This window comes from Podarcis erhardii, assembly GCF_964252035.2.
Source record: "Podarcis erhardii genome assembly, chromosome: 17".
Lineage (NCBI taxonomy): Eukaryota > Metazoa > Chordata > Lepidosauria > Squamata > Lacertidae > Podarcis > Podarcis erhardii.
In genome coordinates, this window is record NC_138515.1 from 25,679,518 (window position 1) to 25,700,887 (window position 21,370).

A 21,370-nucleotide genomic window follows, 5' to 3' on the forward strand; every position below is an offset into this window, starting at 1 on the left:
ATCCAACAGCAAGTGCCACACAATACAGCCCTAGTGTTTGAGGCACCCTGGATTCAGTTGGCCTAGTTCTGCTGGAGCTTCAGTACAGGCTCCTGCAGTTGTGAACCCTTTTTTAGCAAAGCAGGTAGAAGAGGAGGAGGAGGAGAGGATAGAGGAGGAAGAAAGAGATGTTAGTGGAGAGGGAGCCTTTCCCCATCTTTTGGACCCCCTGGGAAACTCAACAGGGTTTGGAGAGCGCAGCTGAAGGGGACAGAGCTGTGGGCAGCCAGAGGAAGGGCCATCCATCTTGGGTCTACCCATAAAAGCAAGTGAGAGACTAGGGTGATGTCTACAATTTCCAGAAACTCTTCTTGTTGTGAGATTTTTGTGGGAGAGCTGAGAATTTATTTGGACCCTGGGTGAGAAGCCAGAGACTGGGAGCATTGATTTCTATACCGTATATACAGTGGTACCTCAGGTTAAGAACTTAATCCGTTCCAGAGGTCTGTTCTTCACCTGAAACTGTTCTTAACCTGAAGCACCACTTTAGCTAATGGGGCCTCCTGCTGCCGCCACGCCGCCGGAGCACAATTTCTGTTCTCATCCTGAAGCAAAGTTCTTAACCTGAGGTTTCTGGGTTAGCGGAGTCCGTAACCTGAAGCGTATGTAACCTGAAGCCTATGTAACCCGAGGTACGACTGTATTAGTAACTTTGTATTAATACAGTGGTACCTTGGTTCCCGAACAGCTTGGCTCCCAAACAAATTGGCTCCCGAATACCGCAAACTCGGAAGTAAGTATTCCGGTTTGCAAACGTCCGTTTGGGCTGTCGGTGTTGTTTCTGAGGCCAATTAGCCAATGGTTTGCGAATGTTTTGGAAGTCAAACAGACTTCCAGAACGGATTGAGTTTGAGAACCAAGGTACCACTGTATATGTAACTGTGCACTTCTGTAATAATTTAAGTTGTCTGCTATTGCTCCAGGTGTTTTTGGTTTTTTGTTTTTGTTTTGGCACACAGCTTAGAGATATTTTAACACATTAAGTGTTGAAGAAATAATAATTTTATTTGTACCATGCCCATCTGACTGGGCTAAATTATAATGATACCCTCCAAATAGGTCTAGGGTTTGCGCCGAATTTCAAAATTCAACAGAGACTTATATCTAAAACATACATGCTTCCACACCTCAGCTGAGCACCTTAATATGCCCCCTACATCTCCGGTTCGCATAAGCCGGAGCAGCACAGAGGTTTGCTTAGCTGTTAGCTGGGCTGGGAGGCTGAAGAGCCTCAGGAAAGCTCCACTATGCGTCCGGCTCACAAGGAGACCCTCCCCAGAGCACGTAGAGGATTTTCCCTTCAGGCTCCAGGGAGGGTCTCCTCATGAGCTGGAAGCACAGCCAGGCTTTGCTGAGGCTGGTCAGGTCTCTCTCCACACTTCCAGGGACCAGCTGAGAGGTGCCAGAACACTGCTCCAGCTCAGTCCAGCTGAACAAAAATCCCTGCTCAGAGCCAAGGGAGGGGTGGTGGGACACTGAAGACAGGTCAGTGGATGAAAGGGGCGGGGCCAGAATGGTTAGGTGCTGAACAAACAACAGGCTTGAGTGAGAGAGAGGAAGCAGAAGAGGCGGAAAGCACTGCAGACATAGGACAGACAGCTGAGGAGGAGGTTGGGGCTGAGGGGGCTGAGGCTGGAACAGATTCCCTGGAGCCTACAGATCCTAGTATATTCAGCTCCCCTCCTTCATTGCCTCCAAGAGCATGGAGAGTTTTGCATGTAGCAGAGCAGAGAGTGCGGGGGGTGGGGCTCCCCAACGGAGATTAAGACTGCTGGGAAAACAGCTGGATGGTGGAGAAGTCTTCGGGGGAAGTGGGAGGCACAGATCGTCAGTCCTGGCAACTGCTTTGCCAGGGCCAGTCTTGCCCATATTTTTCTCTGTTTGTATTCTGTTTCCCTGAATAAAGAATCAACCTTACTGCTCATCTCTGAGTCCCTTTGCTGACCTGCACTAGCCCTGACACCAGGTGCAAGGAGGCCCTTTACAGAGGAGGAGCTAGGTGCTCCGGCATCTGGAGTGGCATGTGCAGGGCTAGCAGCGGGGGCAAGCTTCCCAGGGTGCAGCGCGGCAATTTAATCCCCCCCTGGGATGACACCCAGGGCGGCCCAACCCCCACCGTACCCCCTTTCTCTGCCAGTGGCCCTTTATCATAGAACTGTTCTGAAATCGTTTGTGATGGCCTGGGAATTGGATTCAGAGGCTGAACCTGGGGAATCCTAGCCTGCACAGGAGTCCCCGCCTCCAGGACCAGCTGAGCCGGGGCTGGGGCTTGAACCTGAAGGGCCCTCACCTGTGCCGGATCCTCAGGAGCAGACACCAGCTGAATCTGCTCTGGCTCTGGAGGTGATGGAGGACCCATTGCCTGCAGGTGCTCCACTCTCAGCCCCGTCAGGGGAAGGTGAGGTTGCCTCTGGGTCCAGTAACCCTCCAGCCTCTCCTGAGCTGCAGAGGTTCAGGGCAGAGAGGCGGAGGGAACTAAGTTCCCGCAGGAGGAGTGCTCACCTCCAGGCCAGGAGAGGCGAGTCACCTGTGGGCCAGGGCCGCCCTATGCCTCGGGGCAGATAAAAGCTGGCCAGCCCAGTCCCAGGTTGCGGGAGCAGCATTGTTGGTAACCTGTTTCTGCCGGCACCCTGCCCTGCTCTTCTGCCAGAGTTTCTGACCACACCTGACTCCTTGCCTTGGAACCCGGTTCAGCCTTGATGGACAGCCTCCATACCACCCTTGACCTCGGACCGGACTCAGACCACGGTGCACGGCAACCCCCCGGGACCAGCACATCCTTACTGTGGCATAGTGGTGTCACCTTGTGCAGAGGACAGGGATAAATCAGGATTATTGATGTGGTATCCTCCAGAGGTTTTGGCCTCCAACTCCCACCATTCCAGCCAACTTGACTGGTGGTAGAACATGATGAGAATTGTAATCCAAAACATTGGAAGGGCACCACCTTAGCCTTAAAATCAGGCCTTAAAACCCTAGTTAAACACTTGGGACAGGTATGGGGGGAACCTTTGGCCCTCCAGATGTTGATGAACTGCAGTTGTCATAATCTCTGGCCATTGGCCACGCTGGCAGGGCCTGATGATCATTGTAGTTCAGCAATATCTGGAGGGCCAAATGTTCTCTACACCTGACTTAGGAGATGGAGGTATAGAAGCAGCCTAGCTAGGCGGTTAGGGTTGGAGCAGGGATGTTGTTGTTGTCGGCATCCATCTGTCTGAAGAGACAATGGAGTGTGCCTCCAGGGGTGAAGTCAAACTGCAGCACCAAAGTGACCTCTTTGGGGTGCAAGCCTGGGTAGTGTGTATGGAGGTCCTGGGCTGCCCAGGCGACAAGAGCTCCCCCTTGACCTCACTGATGTGGTCCAAAGGAAAGCAGATCAATACATTTGGTACCAGCTCAGCTGCAGAAGTTGCCAGAAGGAGACATTCAAAGCACCAACCAACCATCTCAGGGACTCCATTCTGGATTGGGGTAGGGTTTACTGTTAGCCTGTTCTTCTCCTGAAGATGTCCCACAAGGCAGCAGAGGTTTAGGACCAGAGTTTTCCTCCTCCTCGAAGAGCAAGTGTGTATTGTGTCCTTTCAATATGTTGCACTGCCAGCCCAACTGATTTTGATATGCAACTGATTGCATATCAAACAGCCCAACTGATTTTGATATTTGGCAATTTCAGTGTTGTGAGTCAAGGTGAGTTTGGTGTTACATTACTAGTCACCAGACAACCAGGAAGCCCTTAATTGGCAGCACAAATCCAAAGCTATTTTAGGAGATCAGTATGGGATTAGGAGCACCTTTTAAATCAAATGTGTGCATTGGTTCTTGCTCATTATGTCTACTTATGCTAAGTCTGTTATGAATCACATTTTTGCTTACTGCACACTTTGAAAATAGCCCATTTATTACATGTAATTCTTAACCTAAATGGGAAACATTAGTTTCTTCACACTCTAGAGAAAAGTTGGAGAAGTAAAATTACATACCACCAGTTGATCTGTCATTTTCATCTATATTATCACAATCTAATTAACCATCATTTCTGTTTTGCTGATGCTGTGTTCATTTCTACTACAGATAATCTTAAGGACATTTTTGCCTTGTCTAAACCATTAATTATGGTATGATGGTCAGGTTACCCAATTCCAGAATTAGGTGTAGGTTTGGTGCAAGAAGTAACTTGTTAAAAATATTCTTTTTGTTTCCTTTTCTTTTTTTTTGCGTGATTAAGAGAGAGGTGGGGAAGGAGGAAAGCATGAAATCAAGAGGTGATCAGAAAAAGTGGACGAGTTAACGTATATATTTTTAGAAATGTATTGCCCGTGTAAAACAATAAACTTCAAAAGAGAGAGAATGACCCAAAAATAGGAGTTTTAGGCCCAGTCCTAAATATATTTATTATTCTGGGCACTTCCCACTAAGTTTAGTGACATCAACTTCCACCCAAACATATGTAGGGGTTAGGCTGTGTCCAATTTGCAAAACACTTTGCATTTCGTCTGAACCGGACACTATATATGGCCGAGTATCTGGATGCACCTTCTTCATCTGTTGCTATGGTTACTGTTCAGTTTGTTCAGCCTAAGGATATGCTCAGAATGTCCGGAGTTGTAAGGGCATTTGCCTAGCTGATTAAAGTAACCAGAGGTAGCATGTTCTGCTGGGTGGGCAAGACAATAAACACATCTTTATAGGAAAGCAAGGTGCCAAAGGTTTGGAAGAAAAGCATGGCAGAAGGAACTCTTTTTTGACCCCACCATTTTTAATGACTACTGGCCTATACATTCCATCTGTATCAGATGCTTGAAACCCCAACTTCAGGTGCTCCTGGAAGACACTAGTTTTTTGGATCTATTTCTATTCTGGCTCTCAGCCTGGTTTTGAGACTGAAATTGGAATTGGACGGGGGGCTTGCATCCTCATGCTGGATCTCTGATGGCCACACCAACATTTCAAAGGGACTCATGGGGAGGTGGGAGAATTAGGATCCAGCCCACCAGGCAAATTCAGTTCCCCACGCCTGGCTTCCATCTTGTCCCCAAACTATTTAAAATATGCATGAAACTTCTGGATAAGTTGTCTAGAGAGCCGCCCAGAGTGGCTAGGGAAACTCAGCCAGATGGGCGGGGTATAAATAAATTATTATTATTATTATTATTATTATTATTATTATTATTAGTGTAGTCATAGAATCCAGAGAAAAGGGCAAAGCCCACCCCAAATAAAGCCTCCAAGGAGGCCTTTGTCGAGCCCACTCCATCTACTACTCATCTCTTGGGCTTCCTATTCCTTTGGTCCTCCCACTCACAGCCTTTTCTTAGTAACTGCAGCGATGCATCTTCTGTTGCTTCTCTACTCCCTTCCTGAACCACATAGGAAGCAAAGACACAGCTTATACCTCATTTCTCCTGTTCATCTCCCAACCACCACCACCAGGACCAATAGCACAGCTGCCTTTGTGATCTCCCCAGGGAAAACACATACATACACTGGGGGAGGGGGAAAACCTGATCTCTCCCCACAAATGTCAGGAAGAGAACAAAGGGCAGGAGCGAGCCTAATGGGCACGTGGTGGGGAGGGATGTAGTGATGCTTGCAGGTGCCACAATAGAGGCTCTGATGGGGCTATATGGCTGCAGACCCAGAGAATGAATCAGAAGAGGGACCACATTTGCAGAACACATGTAATCTGTTACCCAGCTAGGGCTGCAGACACACCATACATGTAAAGCACATTCCTGCCCCCTCCAAGAATCCAGAGAACTGTAGTTCATTGAGGGTGCTGGGAACTGTAGCTCTGTGAGAGGTAAGCTACAGTTCTCAGGATTCACAAAGCTACAATTTGCAGCACCCTTAACTACAATGCCCAAGATGTGCTTTAAATGTGTTCTGAATATTTGTTGTGTGCATAGCCTAGCAATGTTTGTGCAAAAGCGCCTTCTGATTGTACATGTCCCCTCTGTAAGTTGGCCATCGATCTGAAGAACCAGTGAGTTGGCCCAGGATATGGGTGCTCCTGAATTATGAATTATGGTGCTGGAGGATTGAATTATGCTGTATTGAATTATGGTGCTGAAGGAGACTCTTGAGAGTCCCATGGACTGCAAGAAGATCAAACCTTTCCATTCTTCAGGAAATCAGCCCTGAGTGCTCACTGGAAGGACAGATCCTGAAGCTGAGGCTCCAATACTTTGGCCACCTCATGAGAAGAGAAGACACCCTGGAAAAGACCCTGATGTTGGGAAAGATGGAGGGCACAAGGAGAAGGGGATGACAGAAGACGAGATGGTTGGACAGTGTTCTCGAAGCTACCAGCATGAATTTGACCAAACTGCGGGAGGCAGCGGAAGACAGGAGTGCCTGGCGTGCTCTGGTCCATGGGGTCACGAAGAGTCGGACACGACTAAACGACTAAACAACAACAAACAACAACATGGGTGCTCCTGAGGAATAATGACATGTGATCTGAAAGTGGGGTGATGGTGGTTAATTGCCTTCTCTCAGAGGCAGCTCTGTTCCACCCCTCAGAGAAGTGGGTCTGGTTTGGTTTAGCTCATTCCATGTGTGTTCCACCTCAGTGAGAAAAGACTTCCCTCAATAACCACAGACTTTCTGTGACATAATGATACTTGCTGCTAATAAGATGTTGGGCATTGCGTGAAACACAAATGACTGTGTGTGGGTTCGGCTTTGATCACTGCCCACTTGGAAGAGACTTTAAATTCCATGCAGGAGACGGGTGCATCTCAAAAAGTCTTCAGCAGCCGGGGAAAGAGTTTCAACAAAGCAGCAGGAGGACCAAGCCATTATTTCTTCTGAATTCGCCATACAACCACGTGGTAAGAATTCCTTGTAATGCCAAGGTTGAAATTTGCAATGTGAATAATGAAAGACGGTGGAGGGGAAAACTCATTTATGATTCTTTCATGCAGGTACCAATTTGAAACATGAAGATTGTAATTCTACTCCTTTCTCTTCTGGGGCTGGCAATCTCTTTACCAGTAAGTAGCTTTTAATCTACTCAAGCTTGGCTCTTTTGGTAAGACGCATACATACCTAGCAAGCTACAGCAAGGTACACTTAATGTACGGCATAGCTCTGGGCTTCTAGCTGATAATGGTCCAACATGCTTCTCCCTAAATCCAAGCCCGCAGGGGGAGTGAAACTCACCATCCCACATGAAACCTGTCTTTCTTTGTGCTGCAATGCTTTCCCAAAGAGGAGGCAACTTCATGCTCCAAATGTTGACGCTTAGGTGTGAAAATGTTCATTTTCAGACTTTTTTTTTGTAATCGGCATTTGCACATACCAAATTTCAGCTGGTTGAAAGTAGTATTTTGGGGGGGTGTGTGTGTATCCTTAGCTCCTCCCCTCCCCATTTCCTAGGGAGAGACGTACAAATGTCTCAATTTCACACTGTGCTACTAAGCAGGGGACTGCAATGGGCTTTGCCTGTGCTACATGCTAGCTTTCTGAAAGTAATTTCAGCAGCGGGGGTATAATGTTTCTGGGGGCAGGCCTGTGAATGTCTTTCTTTTCAGCCTTTTTCTGCTAACTAGTCCCAGGCTAGGTGTGTGCTTTCTGTGTGGCAAAATACCTTAACCACATGGGTTACAATTTTTAACACGCACACACCAAATTGAAGGTGAGACATAGAAACATCCTGCTTTCAGGGGTTTTTTTTGTAGTAATTGGGGTACACTGAACTTTACGTGTGCCCGTTTACAGAGCTCTAGCTCACTGAGAAATACCCATTTTCATTTCTCAAGTGAGCCAAGCAGACAGTAAGGGGTATATGTGTACATTTTCAGAGAATGAGAAGGTTTAGAAAGGTTTATATGCAGAGGAGAGATTGCCGGCTTGCTTAATTCAAGGCTAGGCATAACAACAACAACAATTTAAATAACTAACAGTTTTCTGCCCTTTCATGGTGTCCCAAATCAGCTGCCTCAGGTGGAAGGTTTCCTTTGTCTAAAGGCAGCTGCTTGCCTTTCATTGCTCATGTTAGTTTGCAAAGCACTATGTGCATTGATTGTGCCATTTCTTCTGATCTTCTGATAGCTGATAGTTTCCCAATCTTCTGATAGCTGACACACATGTGGCTTTATATATATATATATATATATATATGCTTTCGTAGATTATATATAAATAAGTAAATCCTGAATTAACATTAGGGACATGCATAGATTTCAAAGGAAATACTAAAAGCTTACTTTTATGTATGAGAAAGAGCTACCGGCACACAGAAGTGCTCTCAACCTTGCTTTTTGAGGTATCTGTGTCCTGTGTGAGTCCTACCTGGAGTTGCATGTCTGGACTTTCCCAGAGATATTTGAAATACCATAGTCAGCAGCAGTGTCTGGGCAAAAATTGGTGAAATGTCCAGGAAAATCCAGACATCTGGCAACCAATGTCGGCAGTGTGTTGTTTTCGCTGATTTCCCATAAAAAATAGTTCAGAAACGTTAGTTTTGTTTGCAAATTTGGTAAAAAAAAAAACCTCAACAACCTTTCAGTCCACATTTTCATGGTTTGAAATATGGCAACCCTACTCCTCCAAGGATAGATCATTCTGCTATGTGCCAAGTTCAATCCCTGAACGTCTTCAGTTTAAAGCAAGACTGGGTAGCAGAGGTTGTGAAACCTTTACCAGAGGCCTTGGGGAGATTTTAAAATGCTTGGAAACAATACCCAAGAAAGAATAAGCAGTTCCGTGTATATTCCCTTAGAGTAACAATATTTACACATGTAAATACAACACTAAAAAGTTCATCAGCAGCTCAGTGCAGATGCACCTGGCAAACGCAGAGTAGTGAATTTTATGTGCAAATTTATGCCATAAATATAATGCTGCAACTCACAAAGCTCTGCTGCTGCTTGATCTCTGCCCATCTCATTGCACAGAAAGTTCTGTGTTCTGTTTCTGTAGACTTCTGAAACTTCAAGCTGTGATGCTGGGGAGATGTTGCTACCCTGATGCATTGAGGTAAACGGTGCACTGCCCAAGCAGTTGGTGCGACATGACCTATCAATCATAAGCATTCAGGAACTGCTGCATTACCATTATTTTATTTTGAGTAGGTTGCAATGATCCCAGAACATGAACTAGGCAATTGTTATAGGAAAAGCGAATGAATGCAACGCCAGTGGAGGAGGAAGGGGGTGCAGTGGGGGCAGGCCGCCCCGGGTGTCGCCACTGAGGGGGGTGTGTGACAAAATGCAGGGCGGCACTCACTGTGGGGCCTGCAGCACGCCTGAGCCATGCGTCTCTCCTGGGAGTGATGCGGTGGCTTGTGCGCCTGCAGGCTCCTCACTGCCCCAAGTGGTCAGCCCGCTGCCTCCCCCTCAGCTGTTGGCAGCTGAGGGGGAGGAGGCAGGCAGACTCTGGAGGCCCCATGGAGCATCCTGCCCCGGCTGGCCTAGGGCGCAGGGTACACGTGCCACCCCAGGCACCCGATCAGCTTGCTCCACCGCTGTGCAACGTCAATCCATTTTGGTGTACTTCATCTGGAATGCATTTGCTTCCTCCTTAGGTGAACCAAATGGGCAGAATCCTTGCTACAAGCAACAGCAGAGAGGTAAGCAGTGTGCTTGTGTGCATGCTTTGCAATGTTAGGAAAGTGTCTTTTAAACTATATATTTCCTCGTCGCTTTTACAAGCTGGATAATTAGCTAGACAAATGCCCATCAAGATGGCAGTGATGCTGGAGACCGGCACAGATTCTTTCCCCTATATACATATTGTGAGTTGCTGAGTTCCCTTGGCAGCTCCTCAGTCTTAGCCTTCCTCTCCCCAACTATTGGTTCTGGCCAAAGCAAAAGGTGGAGGAGGGCCTGTTTCTTAAGGTTTGGCACTGTTCAGCACTAAGCCAGAGTGCACTTTGGGGTGAATTTGAGGGCGAATGCTCAGTAGAGGAAGCTGAACAGATGATCTCTGTGGGAATTAGACTGTGGTTCCTATTTGCAGAGTATGCGGAAGACAGACCTGGGTTATCTGACCCTTTCATTCTCTTTTCCCTCATTTAGAAACGATGCAAGACACTCTCATTTAAAGTTAAAAGAATGCATAACTTTGTGTCCTTGCAGTTGTGATGTTGTCCTCTCTCCCCCCCCCCCCCCTGTTCAGGATTTTTGTGTTTCCTGCAAATACTTGGCTTCTCTGATGTACTATCAGCTCTGGTGACAAATGTTCCATAAGGGCTGGTGAAGGTGTGGGTGTTATTGTGCCATTTTTGTTCTTTTCCTCCTTTTGTACCAATCCGAATATCTCCTAAAAGTCTTCATCGAAACACTCTATTTTGTTGTACCACTGTGGACATTTTGAATAGTTTTCAGTCAAAATAAATGCCTCCCAAGCTTAAGTACATGTGCGTATAGGAAAACATCCACAGTACAAGGGAAAGCAAATTACTATATATCATAGTATATGAATAGTCTACATCACTCCTCCAATGATGAATAATTCAGATTTATCACTTGCAAGAAACTGTTCTGTAATTCAATCCTCAGATACTACGACTGATGCAAAGATACAAAGCCATGGGGAACAATCCACAGCAAACACAGGTACCTTAAAAGCAAAGTAATTGAGGTGCAACAAGTTGGAAAAGAAAAATTAAGTTTAACTGCATTGTTCTTGTGAATGTGACTTCTCAAGATAATCTTTAACTGCTGCAGAATTAGGTCATAAGTTTAGTTCTGTATTCCTGTGTGCAAGGCTAATTTGATGGCTCAGTAGAAGCATCCAGTTCAAATGGCAGTGGAATGAGAAATGGAGTAAAGGGAGCTTGGAATGCCAACAATTCCTTGTCAGACAAGGCTGTCCCACTTCAAGTTGTGCAAAGCCCACTTTAAGCTTCTCCTAACTTAGATTTGGGCTTGGACAACACCTCTAATCTTTGCAGCTGGAGACTGAGTAGAAGACCCACAATCCTCAGCTGCATATGGCACCCAAGGCTAGGTTCTGCTCAGTAATGGAGGTGCAGAACTAATAAGGAGGGGAGTAATGGGGGAGGGTGTTTATATTCTGAGTTTTGCTAGCATTTATTGTGAACATTTCAAGGTTTCTGAGTAAATGGTAGGAATGCTTCCAAAACCAGGTGGTTTTTTGAGACAAATAGGAGAGTGTCTGCACATGTTATAATCCAGGAGAACTCATGGAGTCTATTCTTGCCTCAAAGGGACATTTGGCACCACTACTCAAATAGACTTCTGTCAGTATCCTTATCTTTGAGCCTCTTGCTCTCTCTCTACTTTATGGGACTTCCTCCCAATCTTCAGCATCCCCAGTAAAGCTATTTCTGTCCCTAGAAGCTGATGTGTAGTTTTAACCCCAGCCAAACTGACAGCATTGCTTTCCTTCACAGATCCACAGATACTGAATTGCAAACATTCTGATACACTTCCCATCCAAATATGATAGATAGATGAGAGAGAGAGAGAGAGAGAGAGAGAGAGAGAGAGAGAGAGAGAGATATGATAGATAGATAGATAGATAGATAGATAGATAGATAGATAGATAGATAGATAGATAGATAGTAATAGCTTGCTCTTCACCAAATGGTTTAGGGCAAGTTACAAAAATATCACAATAAAAGCAGGTGCAATTTATATTAAAATCATAAAAGACCACAAAACTAACCGATATCAAAGTTAACAAAACAGGAGCCCAGAACAGCAATGGATAGGAAGGAAAGAGGAAGGAAGACATAGACTCAACCAAAGGCAATCCATACTGGATCTTCCAACAGGTAACAGTGGCCAACTAGTACAACCTCAGTGCAATATAGAATTAATTTCATCATTAGAAAGAGAAAATCTTGGAGCAGTAGCAACACTTTGGGAGTGCTTTTCTTTATTTCTAACAGAGGTCATCTCTCTTTTAGAGCTGAAGCAATAAGAGAACATAAACCTGATCCTTAAAATAAAATAAAATAAAAACAACGTTCAAATTGCATACTTCATCCTTAATTTGTGTTCCCTCCTTGATGGTAGCAAAGGCCAAGATTGGGGCCTGGACTGCCTCCAGCAAAGCTGGTTCCAGATCAGAATCCATCAGTAAACCAGGTGCCCAATGAGGTAAGCTGGAAAGAATTCATCTCACAAGTCAGTGTTGTGTAATGCGTTTCAATGGTAGTGGGTATTTTAGAAGTGCAGACAGAGAAATCAATGCCAGCTGCTCGACTCCAAATTGCAGGCCTTCTGGCTCATGGGGGAATGACCCAGTGGAACTGGTCTGGCTAGGTCCATTAAACAAGATGCTGCAGGTGGGCTGAAAGCGAGGAGCTTAGAAGTCCCAGGCCTTATGGTCTGAGGGCAAAAATGAGAAAAGTTTGCAGCAGGCAGATCTGATATAATGGCTCACATTCTAGAGGGAGTCTGGTGCCTCACTGCCTTCACAGATGAGGCTTCTGTTACTGTTATGGAAGGCTGCATATACATCTGCTCTGTGTGGTTCAAGACAAAGAGATCTGGGCGCTGAATGGGAAGACATTTCTCTCTTACCGCTGGTGCTATTTGTGCTACTAAATTGACTGTGCAGAGAGGAAGAGAAGTGGTTAGAAATACATTTTCTTAAACCCAAGTAAGTGGTTCCAGCTAGGTCCCTCTGTACTGCACATGAAGGGGTCAGTCTATGGACTGACAAGAATAATGATGATTCTGGGTCTGTGGCAATACTAGTTCACATTCCTGCAGCAGCAAGTGTAGGACTGGTGGGTCAATCCTATTCAGAATCAGAACTGGGACTAATGGACGTCTAGAGTCCCAAATGCTCTTGCTCTTGTGTGTTTCAGAGCTAAATACCCTTGTTTTGAAGTCATTTCCTTAGTCTCATCTTTTTCCACTGGACCTACTTCTGAATAAATGTGTTTGGGATTACGTACAAAGACTTTTCACCACAGCTGACTCTGGCTCAGATTTCAACTAAGAATATGGGAGATAAATTTGACATATCTCATGCCCAGTATCTTGATTCAAACTATGCTTATCCATATTAGATGAGTTTGGATTTGATATCCCGCTTTATCATTACCCGAAGGAGTCTCAAAGCAGCTAACATTCTCCTTTCCCCTCCTCCCCCACAACAAACACTCTGTGAGGTGAGAGGGGCTGAGAGACTTCAAAGAAGTGTGACTAGCCCAAGGTCACCCAGCAGCTGGATGTGGAGGAGTGGAGACGCGAACCCGGTTCACCAGATTACGAGTCTACCGCTCTTAACCACTGCACCACACTGGTGCATTTACTCTGGCTAAAATTCTGTACACAATGGGGTTAACTCCTATTGAATTCTGATTGGACTGCACTGTCCATCTGTTCCAGCATAACCAGCTTTCCAGGTTATATTTATTAAATGCATGTTGATCAATGTGATTCTTTGTCACCCTTTAGCAGGTTGCTCCACTTGAATGGACGTTTCCAAATTTCCCAGTTACTTCCAATTTCCCACAAAACCCATCAGAGCTGGGAGGGCCAAACATGCAAGTAAGGAAGCTTCTTAAAGGGTTATGTGCCATCTTAAAAGCAGATCATAAATGCATTGTGCTTTTCTAACTTGTTACAGAGATTTGAGTATTATTTTATTTTATTTCTCCATATAGTCCATGAATTACTTTATTTCAGCATATAGTCCAGATATTGTTCAACTCCAGCTCCCACCATCCCTGACCATAGGCTATGCTTACTGGGGCTGATGGAACATTTGGAGGTCCCCCTCCTATTACCTTCTTCTAGGATCTTGTTTTACCTTTTCCAGTGTTTTTAAATAAAACTGAAGGATACATTGGCCTGGTTGACACATCACAATGAGCCAACCATGGCTAAGCACATGTGTGTTGAGGTCTCAGCCACTTTGTTCCATTCTCCTGTTGTGCTGAGCTAAGCCATGGTTTGGCTTAAAAGGTCTTCGGAACCTGTGCTCATGATGTAGCTCTCCCAGACTCTCTCCACAAGCCATAAACCACAGGACAAACCTTAAAGCTCATAGTTAGTCTGTAGAGGGCTAAACCACAAGCCCATGTTTAGATGACATGATAAGCCAAGCTATGGTTTATTTGCAGTGCAGTGCAGCTCAGCAGCAAAACAACTGTAGAGGAGAATATCAGCAGCAGGAGTCCCCATGTTAGTACAGTCATGCTAGGCCATGATTTCACTTAACATGGTATGTGAAACAGGCCATCAGTTCTTCACTGTTGTGAAACATTCATTGTGAAGTCACTCAACAGTAAGTTTTAAAAATGAGATTTCAAATGGTTTGATCTTTAAGGGCTAACCTAAATATTCTAGAGCTGCTATTACTGATTTGAATGATTTCTCCAATTCCTCAGCCAAGAAAAGTTCCCAGAGCAGCAAACACTGCTCAGTTGCATCATCTGATATCCAGAATACTCTTTGAACATTAGAATACAAAGTAATATTCTGCCTAGCAAATGTGTTATATACAATGACTTTCAATGTTTTTGCATAAATCACTTTAAAAAACCTCAGTCATTTTTGTGTTATAGAACTTTCCTGGCTATAATGTACTACCGTTGACCCAGATGCTCCCATTGGACCTTAATTCTGTAAGTTATTTTTCTTCCTAAGCATGCCATGTTCTATATTTGGTTTCATCACTGCAAGGTTTTTTTTTTTTTTAACAAAAAGAAATTGAAGGAATCATTCTGGTTTTGCTCTATAGGAAGCTTTGTTACATCTGAAGGTGTTCTGATGCAAGAAGACACCATTGTTGCTGCTCCTATTACAGAACTTCTATTTATCTAAAAAAGAGTCAAAATATAATGTCATAAGCACGATGTGTCCCAATTTTTCTGGTACATCTCTCTTTCAAGCCACTGTCAATGATTTCCTTTTCTTTTTTGAATGGTTGAAGTTGTTGCTCTTTGGGGTTCTAAGAAATACACACGCACACACACAAAATATAATATCTCCCAACCCTGTAGCAGCAGGTGCTGGTGCTTACAAAGAGGGGGAGGGGAGAGGCAAGGTGCCAGAGACCTGGGTGCAGGGCGAATGGGCCAGATGAGCCAATCCGGTGCTCCCACAACCGTCCTGCCACTGTCCCAGTAAGCAGCAGTGACTCATCTGCCAGGAAACTAGTGTGCTGGCTCTGCCCACCCACTGACCTCATGGTCAGATTCAAGCTGGAATGAAATTTCTCTGAAAACAATTTCCTGATAAATGTTGTGAATTTTTCTTTCTTTCTTTCTTGAACTGAACTGCTGGAGAATGTATTTTTAGGGAAAACAGCCCTAATCCAGAATGTAGTTTCTATCAGTTTGCTACTTGAGCAGCACCCTCCACCCAGCTACTTTTTGCCCCCAAATAACAGCTGAGGGGAGAGGGAATTTTCAGCAGGAACCTCACATAGGTTGCCTGTCTAAAATGGGACCCCATGTCTTCAAAGTCAAAGCACACTTTTTAAAACGCTGCAGATAAAGTAAAACGGTGTTTGGCCCTGTGTGCCCCCGTTTAGCAGGCAAGTGGAAGAGGATCTATGGATCACCAGAGGCACAGGTGCAACAGAACAACCAAAGGGCTTCCAATGTCCCATGGTGATCTGCTCCTCAAACTGACACCTTCTTCTCAGAGGTTTCTGTCTGCTGTAGTTCCCTGTTCCAAATTGTTCTTGGTGCTGTGAGTAAAAAAGCCAGTGCCAAATTCTCAGGCCTTCAGGTTGAGGCCACACACTCATACCCTCCAACATTTCTCTGATGAAAATAGGAACATCCATAATAATAATTTCATTCGTTATACCTCCACCCATCTGACTGAGTTGCCTCAGCCACTCTGGGCAGCTTCTGACATACATAAAAACATAACAAAACATTAAACACTTAAAAAAAAAAACCTTCTCTATACAAGGCTGCTTTCAGGTGTCTTCTAAAGGTTGTATTTTTACGTATCTCCTTAGCTTGGGGGTCACATAACTCCATATTTCTCTGATGAACATAGGGATGTCCTAAGGAAAAGTGGGACATTCTGAGATCAAATCAGAAACTGGGTTGGCTTCTGTAAATATAGGACTGTCCCTGGAAAATAAGGACACTTGGAAGGCCTGCACGCTGCCTGTCAAATGATGCAAACAACGACATTCTTCAAACTGACTCAACATTGTGGCTGCCCTGCTTACCCATCATGAGCTGGCCTGGGCTGAAGGCCTCTGCTATGACAACAAAGCTCATGTCCCTGTCATCTGCTGTGTTTGGAATTAAAATATTTATGGTTCTGAGAAATTTTAATCAGATTTTACATAATTCATTTCAAATGGAGCATTTCTGTATTTGTCCCTGATAGTTTCAAACCCTTATTTCTTTTCACATAGCTTGCTATCCTGTTGGGGGCATTGACACTTCCTCAGACGCTGCCTGTAGCGGGCGTTGGAACAACTATGCCACAACAGCTGCTGCCACCCCAATCGGTAAGTATTTTATAGCACTTTGAGGCTTCAATCTCATACCTGATTTGTTGTTTGGACCTTTAGTCGTGTCCAACTCTTTGTGACCCCATGGACCAGAGCACGCCAGGCTCTGGTCCACTGCTTCCCGTAGGTTGGTCAAACTCATGTTAGTAGCTTTGAGAACACTGCCCAACCATCTTGTCCTCTGTCATCCCCTTCTCCTTGTACCCACAATCTTTCCCACATCAGGGTCTTTTCCAGGGAGTCTTCTCTTCTCATGAGGTGGCCAAAGTATTGGAGCCTCAGCTTCAGGATCTGTCCTTCCAGTGAGCACGCACTCATGGCTGATTTCCTTCAGAATGGAGAGGTTTGATCTTCTTGCAGTCCATGGGACTCTCAAGAGTCTCCTCCAGCACCATAATTCAAAAGCATCAATTCTTCGGCGATCAGCCTTCTTCATGGTCCAGCTCTCACTTCCATAGATCACTACTGGGAAAACCATAGCTCTGATTACCTGGCAGTAAATCCCACTGAACTCTGAGCATGCACTTATAGGATGGCACTGTAAACATACTAGTGGTGCAAACCTATTATAAATCTGCTCCAAAGTGAGCAAAGGATGGTGGCTAATAGTGTCTACACTAGTTACAGATAGGTAGCCGTGTTGGTCTGCCATAGTCAAAACAAAACAAATTCCTTTTTTTTTAAAAAAATAATTTTTATTAATTTTACAACACAAACAAAAAACAAACAAACATAACACGACTTCCCCATACCTCCCCTTCACTGCATCCTTGTTTTAAAATTTTTTAGCAATCCTTCATCCATTTTTATATTTAATTCTCTTTAAAATTTTCTTAAGCTTAAATTTTTACAGCTGTAATTCTTTATATCAAATCCCTTGACATCTTAACATTCCGAAATTTTACAACAATTTTTAAGATAAATTTTAAATTTTTCCCAGTCCTCTTCCACTGTCTCTCTCCTCTGGTCACGAATTCTGCCGGTCATCTCTGCCAGTCCCATAAATTCAGTCACCTTGGTCTGCCATTCTTCCAGAGTAGGTAGTTCTAAAACAAAACAAATTCCTTCCAGTAGCACCTTAAAGACCAACTAAGTCAGTTCTTGGTATGAGCTTTCGTGTGCATGCACACTTCTTCAGATACTTCTTCAGAATAGTGTCTACACTATTCACCCTTCGCGATTTGGGAATTTATGTTGGTGCAAGTGAAGAGATACTGGTGCAACACTAAAAACAACAACACTCACCCTTCTAGATAAGACAGCACAGCTAGAGATTGGAAACTGGAATGCAAATGAGAATAATGTCCCAATAACTTCTGTGATTACTTGTAGCTTTGTAAGGGGTAATCTACAGCTTCCAGGATCCTTAGGTAGGAAATGTGCTTTAAAAGTATGGTGTGTATTTTAAATTTGTCAAGGAGGTGCCAATTACGACAACTTTTCTTGCAGATGCTTCCAATTATAGTTGCGCAAATGGGGCCACAGGTAAGAAATTAGACAAAACTATTTAAATAATAATAATAATAATAATAATAATAATAATAATAATAATAAATAATAATTATACCCTGTCCATCTGGCATCCACTCTGAATCTCTGGGGCTCTTGAAATATAGTTGTCCCTTTCTTTTTTCTTTTTGCCTGAAAAATGAGGGGTGAACACCTGTCAGATATTTCTTAGCTACAGTTCCCATCATTGCTGACCATTGGCAATGCTTGTTGGTGCCGATGGGAGTTGTAGTCCAACAACATCTGAAGCGCCACAGGGTCCTCATCACTGCCCTGTTCTTTCATTGCACCTAGTTAACAGTCATGTGAGGGAAAGGGGTGACTTCACGTTCCCTGCCATATCCGCTCTCCACGTGCTGGTGGAAGGTCTGGTGAACCTGTACTACACATATAGGCTCCCTGTATGATTTAGCTCCCCCATAGCCTGGCAAGGGGGTATGGCAGCAAGGGTTGGGGGGCTAATGGCCATGGCCTCGCTTTCCCTGCCTACCCTCCAACATTTCACTGGGGAAGATAGGGACGTCCGACGTTGTTTTTCTAGAAAAAGAGGAGCTGGAACTCGCCATGAACACCTCCCTCATTCTCCTAGAATCTGACATTATTGTTAATTGCCTGAGGGAATATGGCTCTAGCTTATTAGAGATGCTCATTCTCATAGCAAGGGGAGATGTAGCTTAGTCACAGAGCATTTTCCTCGCAAGCAGAGGACTGCATGTTCATTCCCCCAGCATCTCTTGGCAGGGTTGGGAAAGATATAAAATACTGAGCTCAACAGTCTGGCTCAATGTGAGGCCGCTTCCTTCCCACGTTCTGCTCTCGAGAGAAACGCACAAGTGGAATGCACGGGGATTATTTCTCTGTCCTGGATCTGGCAGGGTGTTTTAATTCCAATGAAACCTGCACAGAATCATACACAGGCAGATACCAGATGTCGTAGATGCGTGCTAAAGAGCTAGGAATTGGTGGTGTTGCATAGTGGCTATGTTTGTTGACAGAGTGAGCTGTGAACAAGGAAGTCCATTTTGTACATTGCCTCTGCCATATAGTAATTTGCCTCATAAGACTACTAGGCTACTATTAGTACCAACACTACCCAGTTCGCATTGAATTTGAATAGACATTTGTGTGTGTGTGTGTGTGTGTGTACACACACACACACAACATTTCTATTGTTTTGATATACTGAATATTCATATCTGTTATTAGCATATTGTAAATTTCTTTTGGGATGCCTCATGGCAAACTACTCCTAAATGAAATAAACAACCACCACAAAGCCTGCTGGTGTTAGTATGTTTTGTACCTTCTTAAAGATATCATTTAAAAATATATAAAAATATTTCTGCAAATTAGCTTTTACTTACCTCACCCCTCTCCTTTTTGGGGCTCTAGGGTGCAGTGCTCAGTTCTGAAGAAATGGTAAGTAGCTCACTCCTTAATTTCTTATATTCATTTCTCAAAATAGTTGGTCAGCAATCACCACCGAGCTCTTTCAAGCCCACCCTGTTAGTGTGGCCCCCTTACTTCTGTGGCCTCCACTACATAAGAGAACAATGAAGCACCCATTCCAAAATCCAGGGTCAAGGAGGGGGAGGGTGTGTCAGAATTTAGTCTTGGTTTCAGGACTCAGTATCCCTGAGTATTTTAGTTTTAGTTTTGAATGTGAGGAAGCCTTTAGTCAAGGTATATGAAAACTCTGGGCTGAGGGCCAAAACTGGATACCTTGGAACTCTCACCTGGCCTCCCCTCTATCCACACCTGATGATGCTCTAGGTACAATACACCCTAGCCAGCTTCCTGATGTGGGTTTGTGTGACTACCCACTCTGGCCACACCCTCACACTCTGGCCTCGCCCACTTCTGGCTCTGACAACACCCACCGCTGGAATGTAAAGGGGCTTCTGCTAGTTGGATCTGGCCCAATAATAACTAATAAGGATTGATGTGTGGGTAGGCTTGCCAAAACAAAAAGGTTCATGTCCGTGACAGTACACACATCACCGAATCTAGCTTTTCTTGGATCAGAATTTGGTATTCTCCCATCTCACCATGGGGTTTAGGGAGATGCAGACGTTCCAACTCAAGCACTGTGGATAAGGAGGCGCACTACATTTCTCCTCCTCCTCCTCCTCCTCCTTTCTCTCTCTCTCTCTCTCTCTCTCTCTCTCTCTCTCTCTCTCTCTCGTCCAAAGAGGCTCTCTGTGACGTTGATGTTAGTCGTCAAACATCCTGACAATTGTTCTATTGCTTTTCTTCTCCCTTTGTAGCCACCACAGTCGCAGATTGTTGGGGTTCTAGTCCCTGGAGGAGGATTCTTCCCTTTGGGCCAGGCCCTTCCTGAAGGTCAAGAAGATCTTCTTCCAGCAAACCAGGCTGGTTCTAATCCGGGCAACCTACCATTTCCAGAGGGCACAGCAGCAGCCATCCAGAAGATTTCTCCAACAGCAAGTGATGGTCTGAGCGAGGTTGCAAGTGGGTTATACCCAACCCCCTCGGGCTTCAGACAGCCAGGCCCTATGACGAATGGTGTGTTTGCCGAACCAACTGCTGGCATGAATATGGAGCCGAGTGAACTCCGGGAACCGCCTACTTCTCTCGTAAGACTTGATAAGGACAATAATGGGAAGAAGCAGCACAATCTGTCTCGGTCACATGTGAGAGGAGACAGCTACGTGCCATTAAGCACCGTGGCGAGTAAGCCATTGAAAGAACCATAAAGGGAGACCTCTCAATTATCATGTCTTCTGTGTATTGTATATCGTATGCAGATGCTAATGTGTGTGTGATAACTGAGTTGAAATTTGGGCTAGGGGTGGTTGGAGGATTTTTTTGTTTTTTGAAAAAATAATAATCATTATGGATTGTATCTAACATTAATCCTGCTTAGAGGAGACCCAATGACATTAATGGACACGAGTAACTTAGGCCCCTCAGCTTTAGTGGGTCTTAGTTGGATACAGCCTTACTAGTTGGAAAATTTGGAAATCCCATTCCAGAAAGGGAAATACTCTTTGAACAGCCTTATAACAATGCTTAGCAGCTTTTAATTCCGGCTCTAGATCTTAATGAAGAGGGGTTGAGTTGGGTGATACATATTTTAAGAAAGATTATTGTGAGAATCTTTTTATTTAGCTTCATGCCTCTTTACAGTGAGATCCTTTTTCATAAAGATTCTCTCTTATATACAGGGAGGAATCTTCACACGCAGAGGTTCCATTTAGGGAGGGCAACCAGAATCTCCCTTTTCCCTTTTCCAGACACTGTGCAATAATTCATTGGAAGCATAGATCTGTAGCCTGCAAGCAAGTTCCATATACTGAGCAGCTATTGTGATAATGATTAATGGCCAAATTACACATGTGGGCAGAAGACCTGAGTTTTTAAACATAGGAACTGCCCAAAT

General features: G+C 44.6%; 1 protein-coding gene across 3 annotated transcripts; it reads left to right on the forward strand.

Moving 5' to 3' along the window:
- The first annotated feature begins 209 nt into the window (after positions 1–209).
- AMTN (amelotin) lies at positions 210–20,702 on the forward strand. 3 transcript variants are annotated; one of them, XM_081845491.1, is made up of 12 exons: positions 210–308; positions 4,268–4,331; positions 6,969–7,037; positions 9,572–9,616; positions 10,548–10,604; positions 12,033–12,116; positions 13,428–13,520; positions 14,540–14,599; positions 16,360–16,455; positions 17,908–17,943; positions 19,360–19,386; positions 20,235–20,702. In XM_081845491.1, the coding sequence occupies exons 3-12, from the start codon at positions 6,984–6,986 to the stop codon at positions 20,682–20,684; spliced, it is 1,002 nt and encodes a 333-aa protein (XP_081701617.1). In that variant the 5' UTR covers positions 210–308; positions 4,268–4,331; positions 6,969–6,983; the 3' UTR covers positions 20,685–20,702. The 3 variants fall into 3 exon arrangements, with proteins under 3 accessions (XP_081701617.1, XP_081701616.1, XP_081701618.1); XM_081845490.1 differs by lacking the exons at positions 210–308; positions 4,268–4,331 and adding an exon at positions 6,779–6,875; XM_081845492.1 differs by lacking the exons at positions 210–308; positions 4,268–4,331 and adding an exon at positions 6,779–6,875 and having other exon boundaries at positions 13,431–13,520.
- Positions 20,703–21,370: the final 668 nt, after the last annotated feature.

Excerpts from the sequence above, each read along its gene's own strand:
- AMTN (XM_081845491.1), top strand. The coding sequence starts at position 6,984 with ATGAAGATTGTAATTCTACTCCTTTCTCTTCTGGGGCTGGCAATCTCT. Across the intron at positions 7,038-9,571 it reads GGCTGGCAATCTCTTTACCA|GTGAACCAAATGGGCAGAAT; the intron begins GTAAGTAGCTTT and ends CTTCCTCCTTAG. Across the intron at positions 19,387-20,234 it reads TGCTCAGTTCTGAAGAAATG|CCACCACAGTCGCAGATTGT; the intron begins GTAAGTAGCTCA and ends CTCCCTTTGTAG.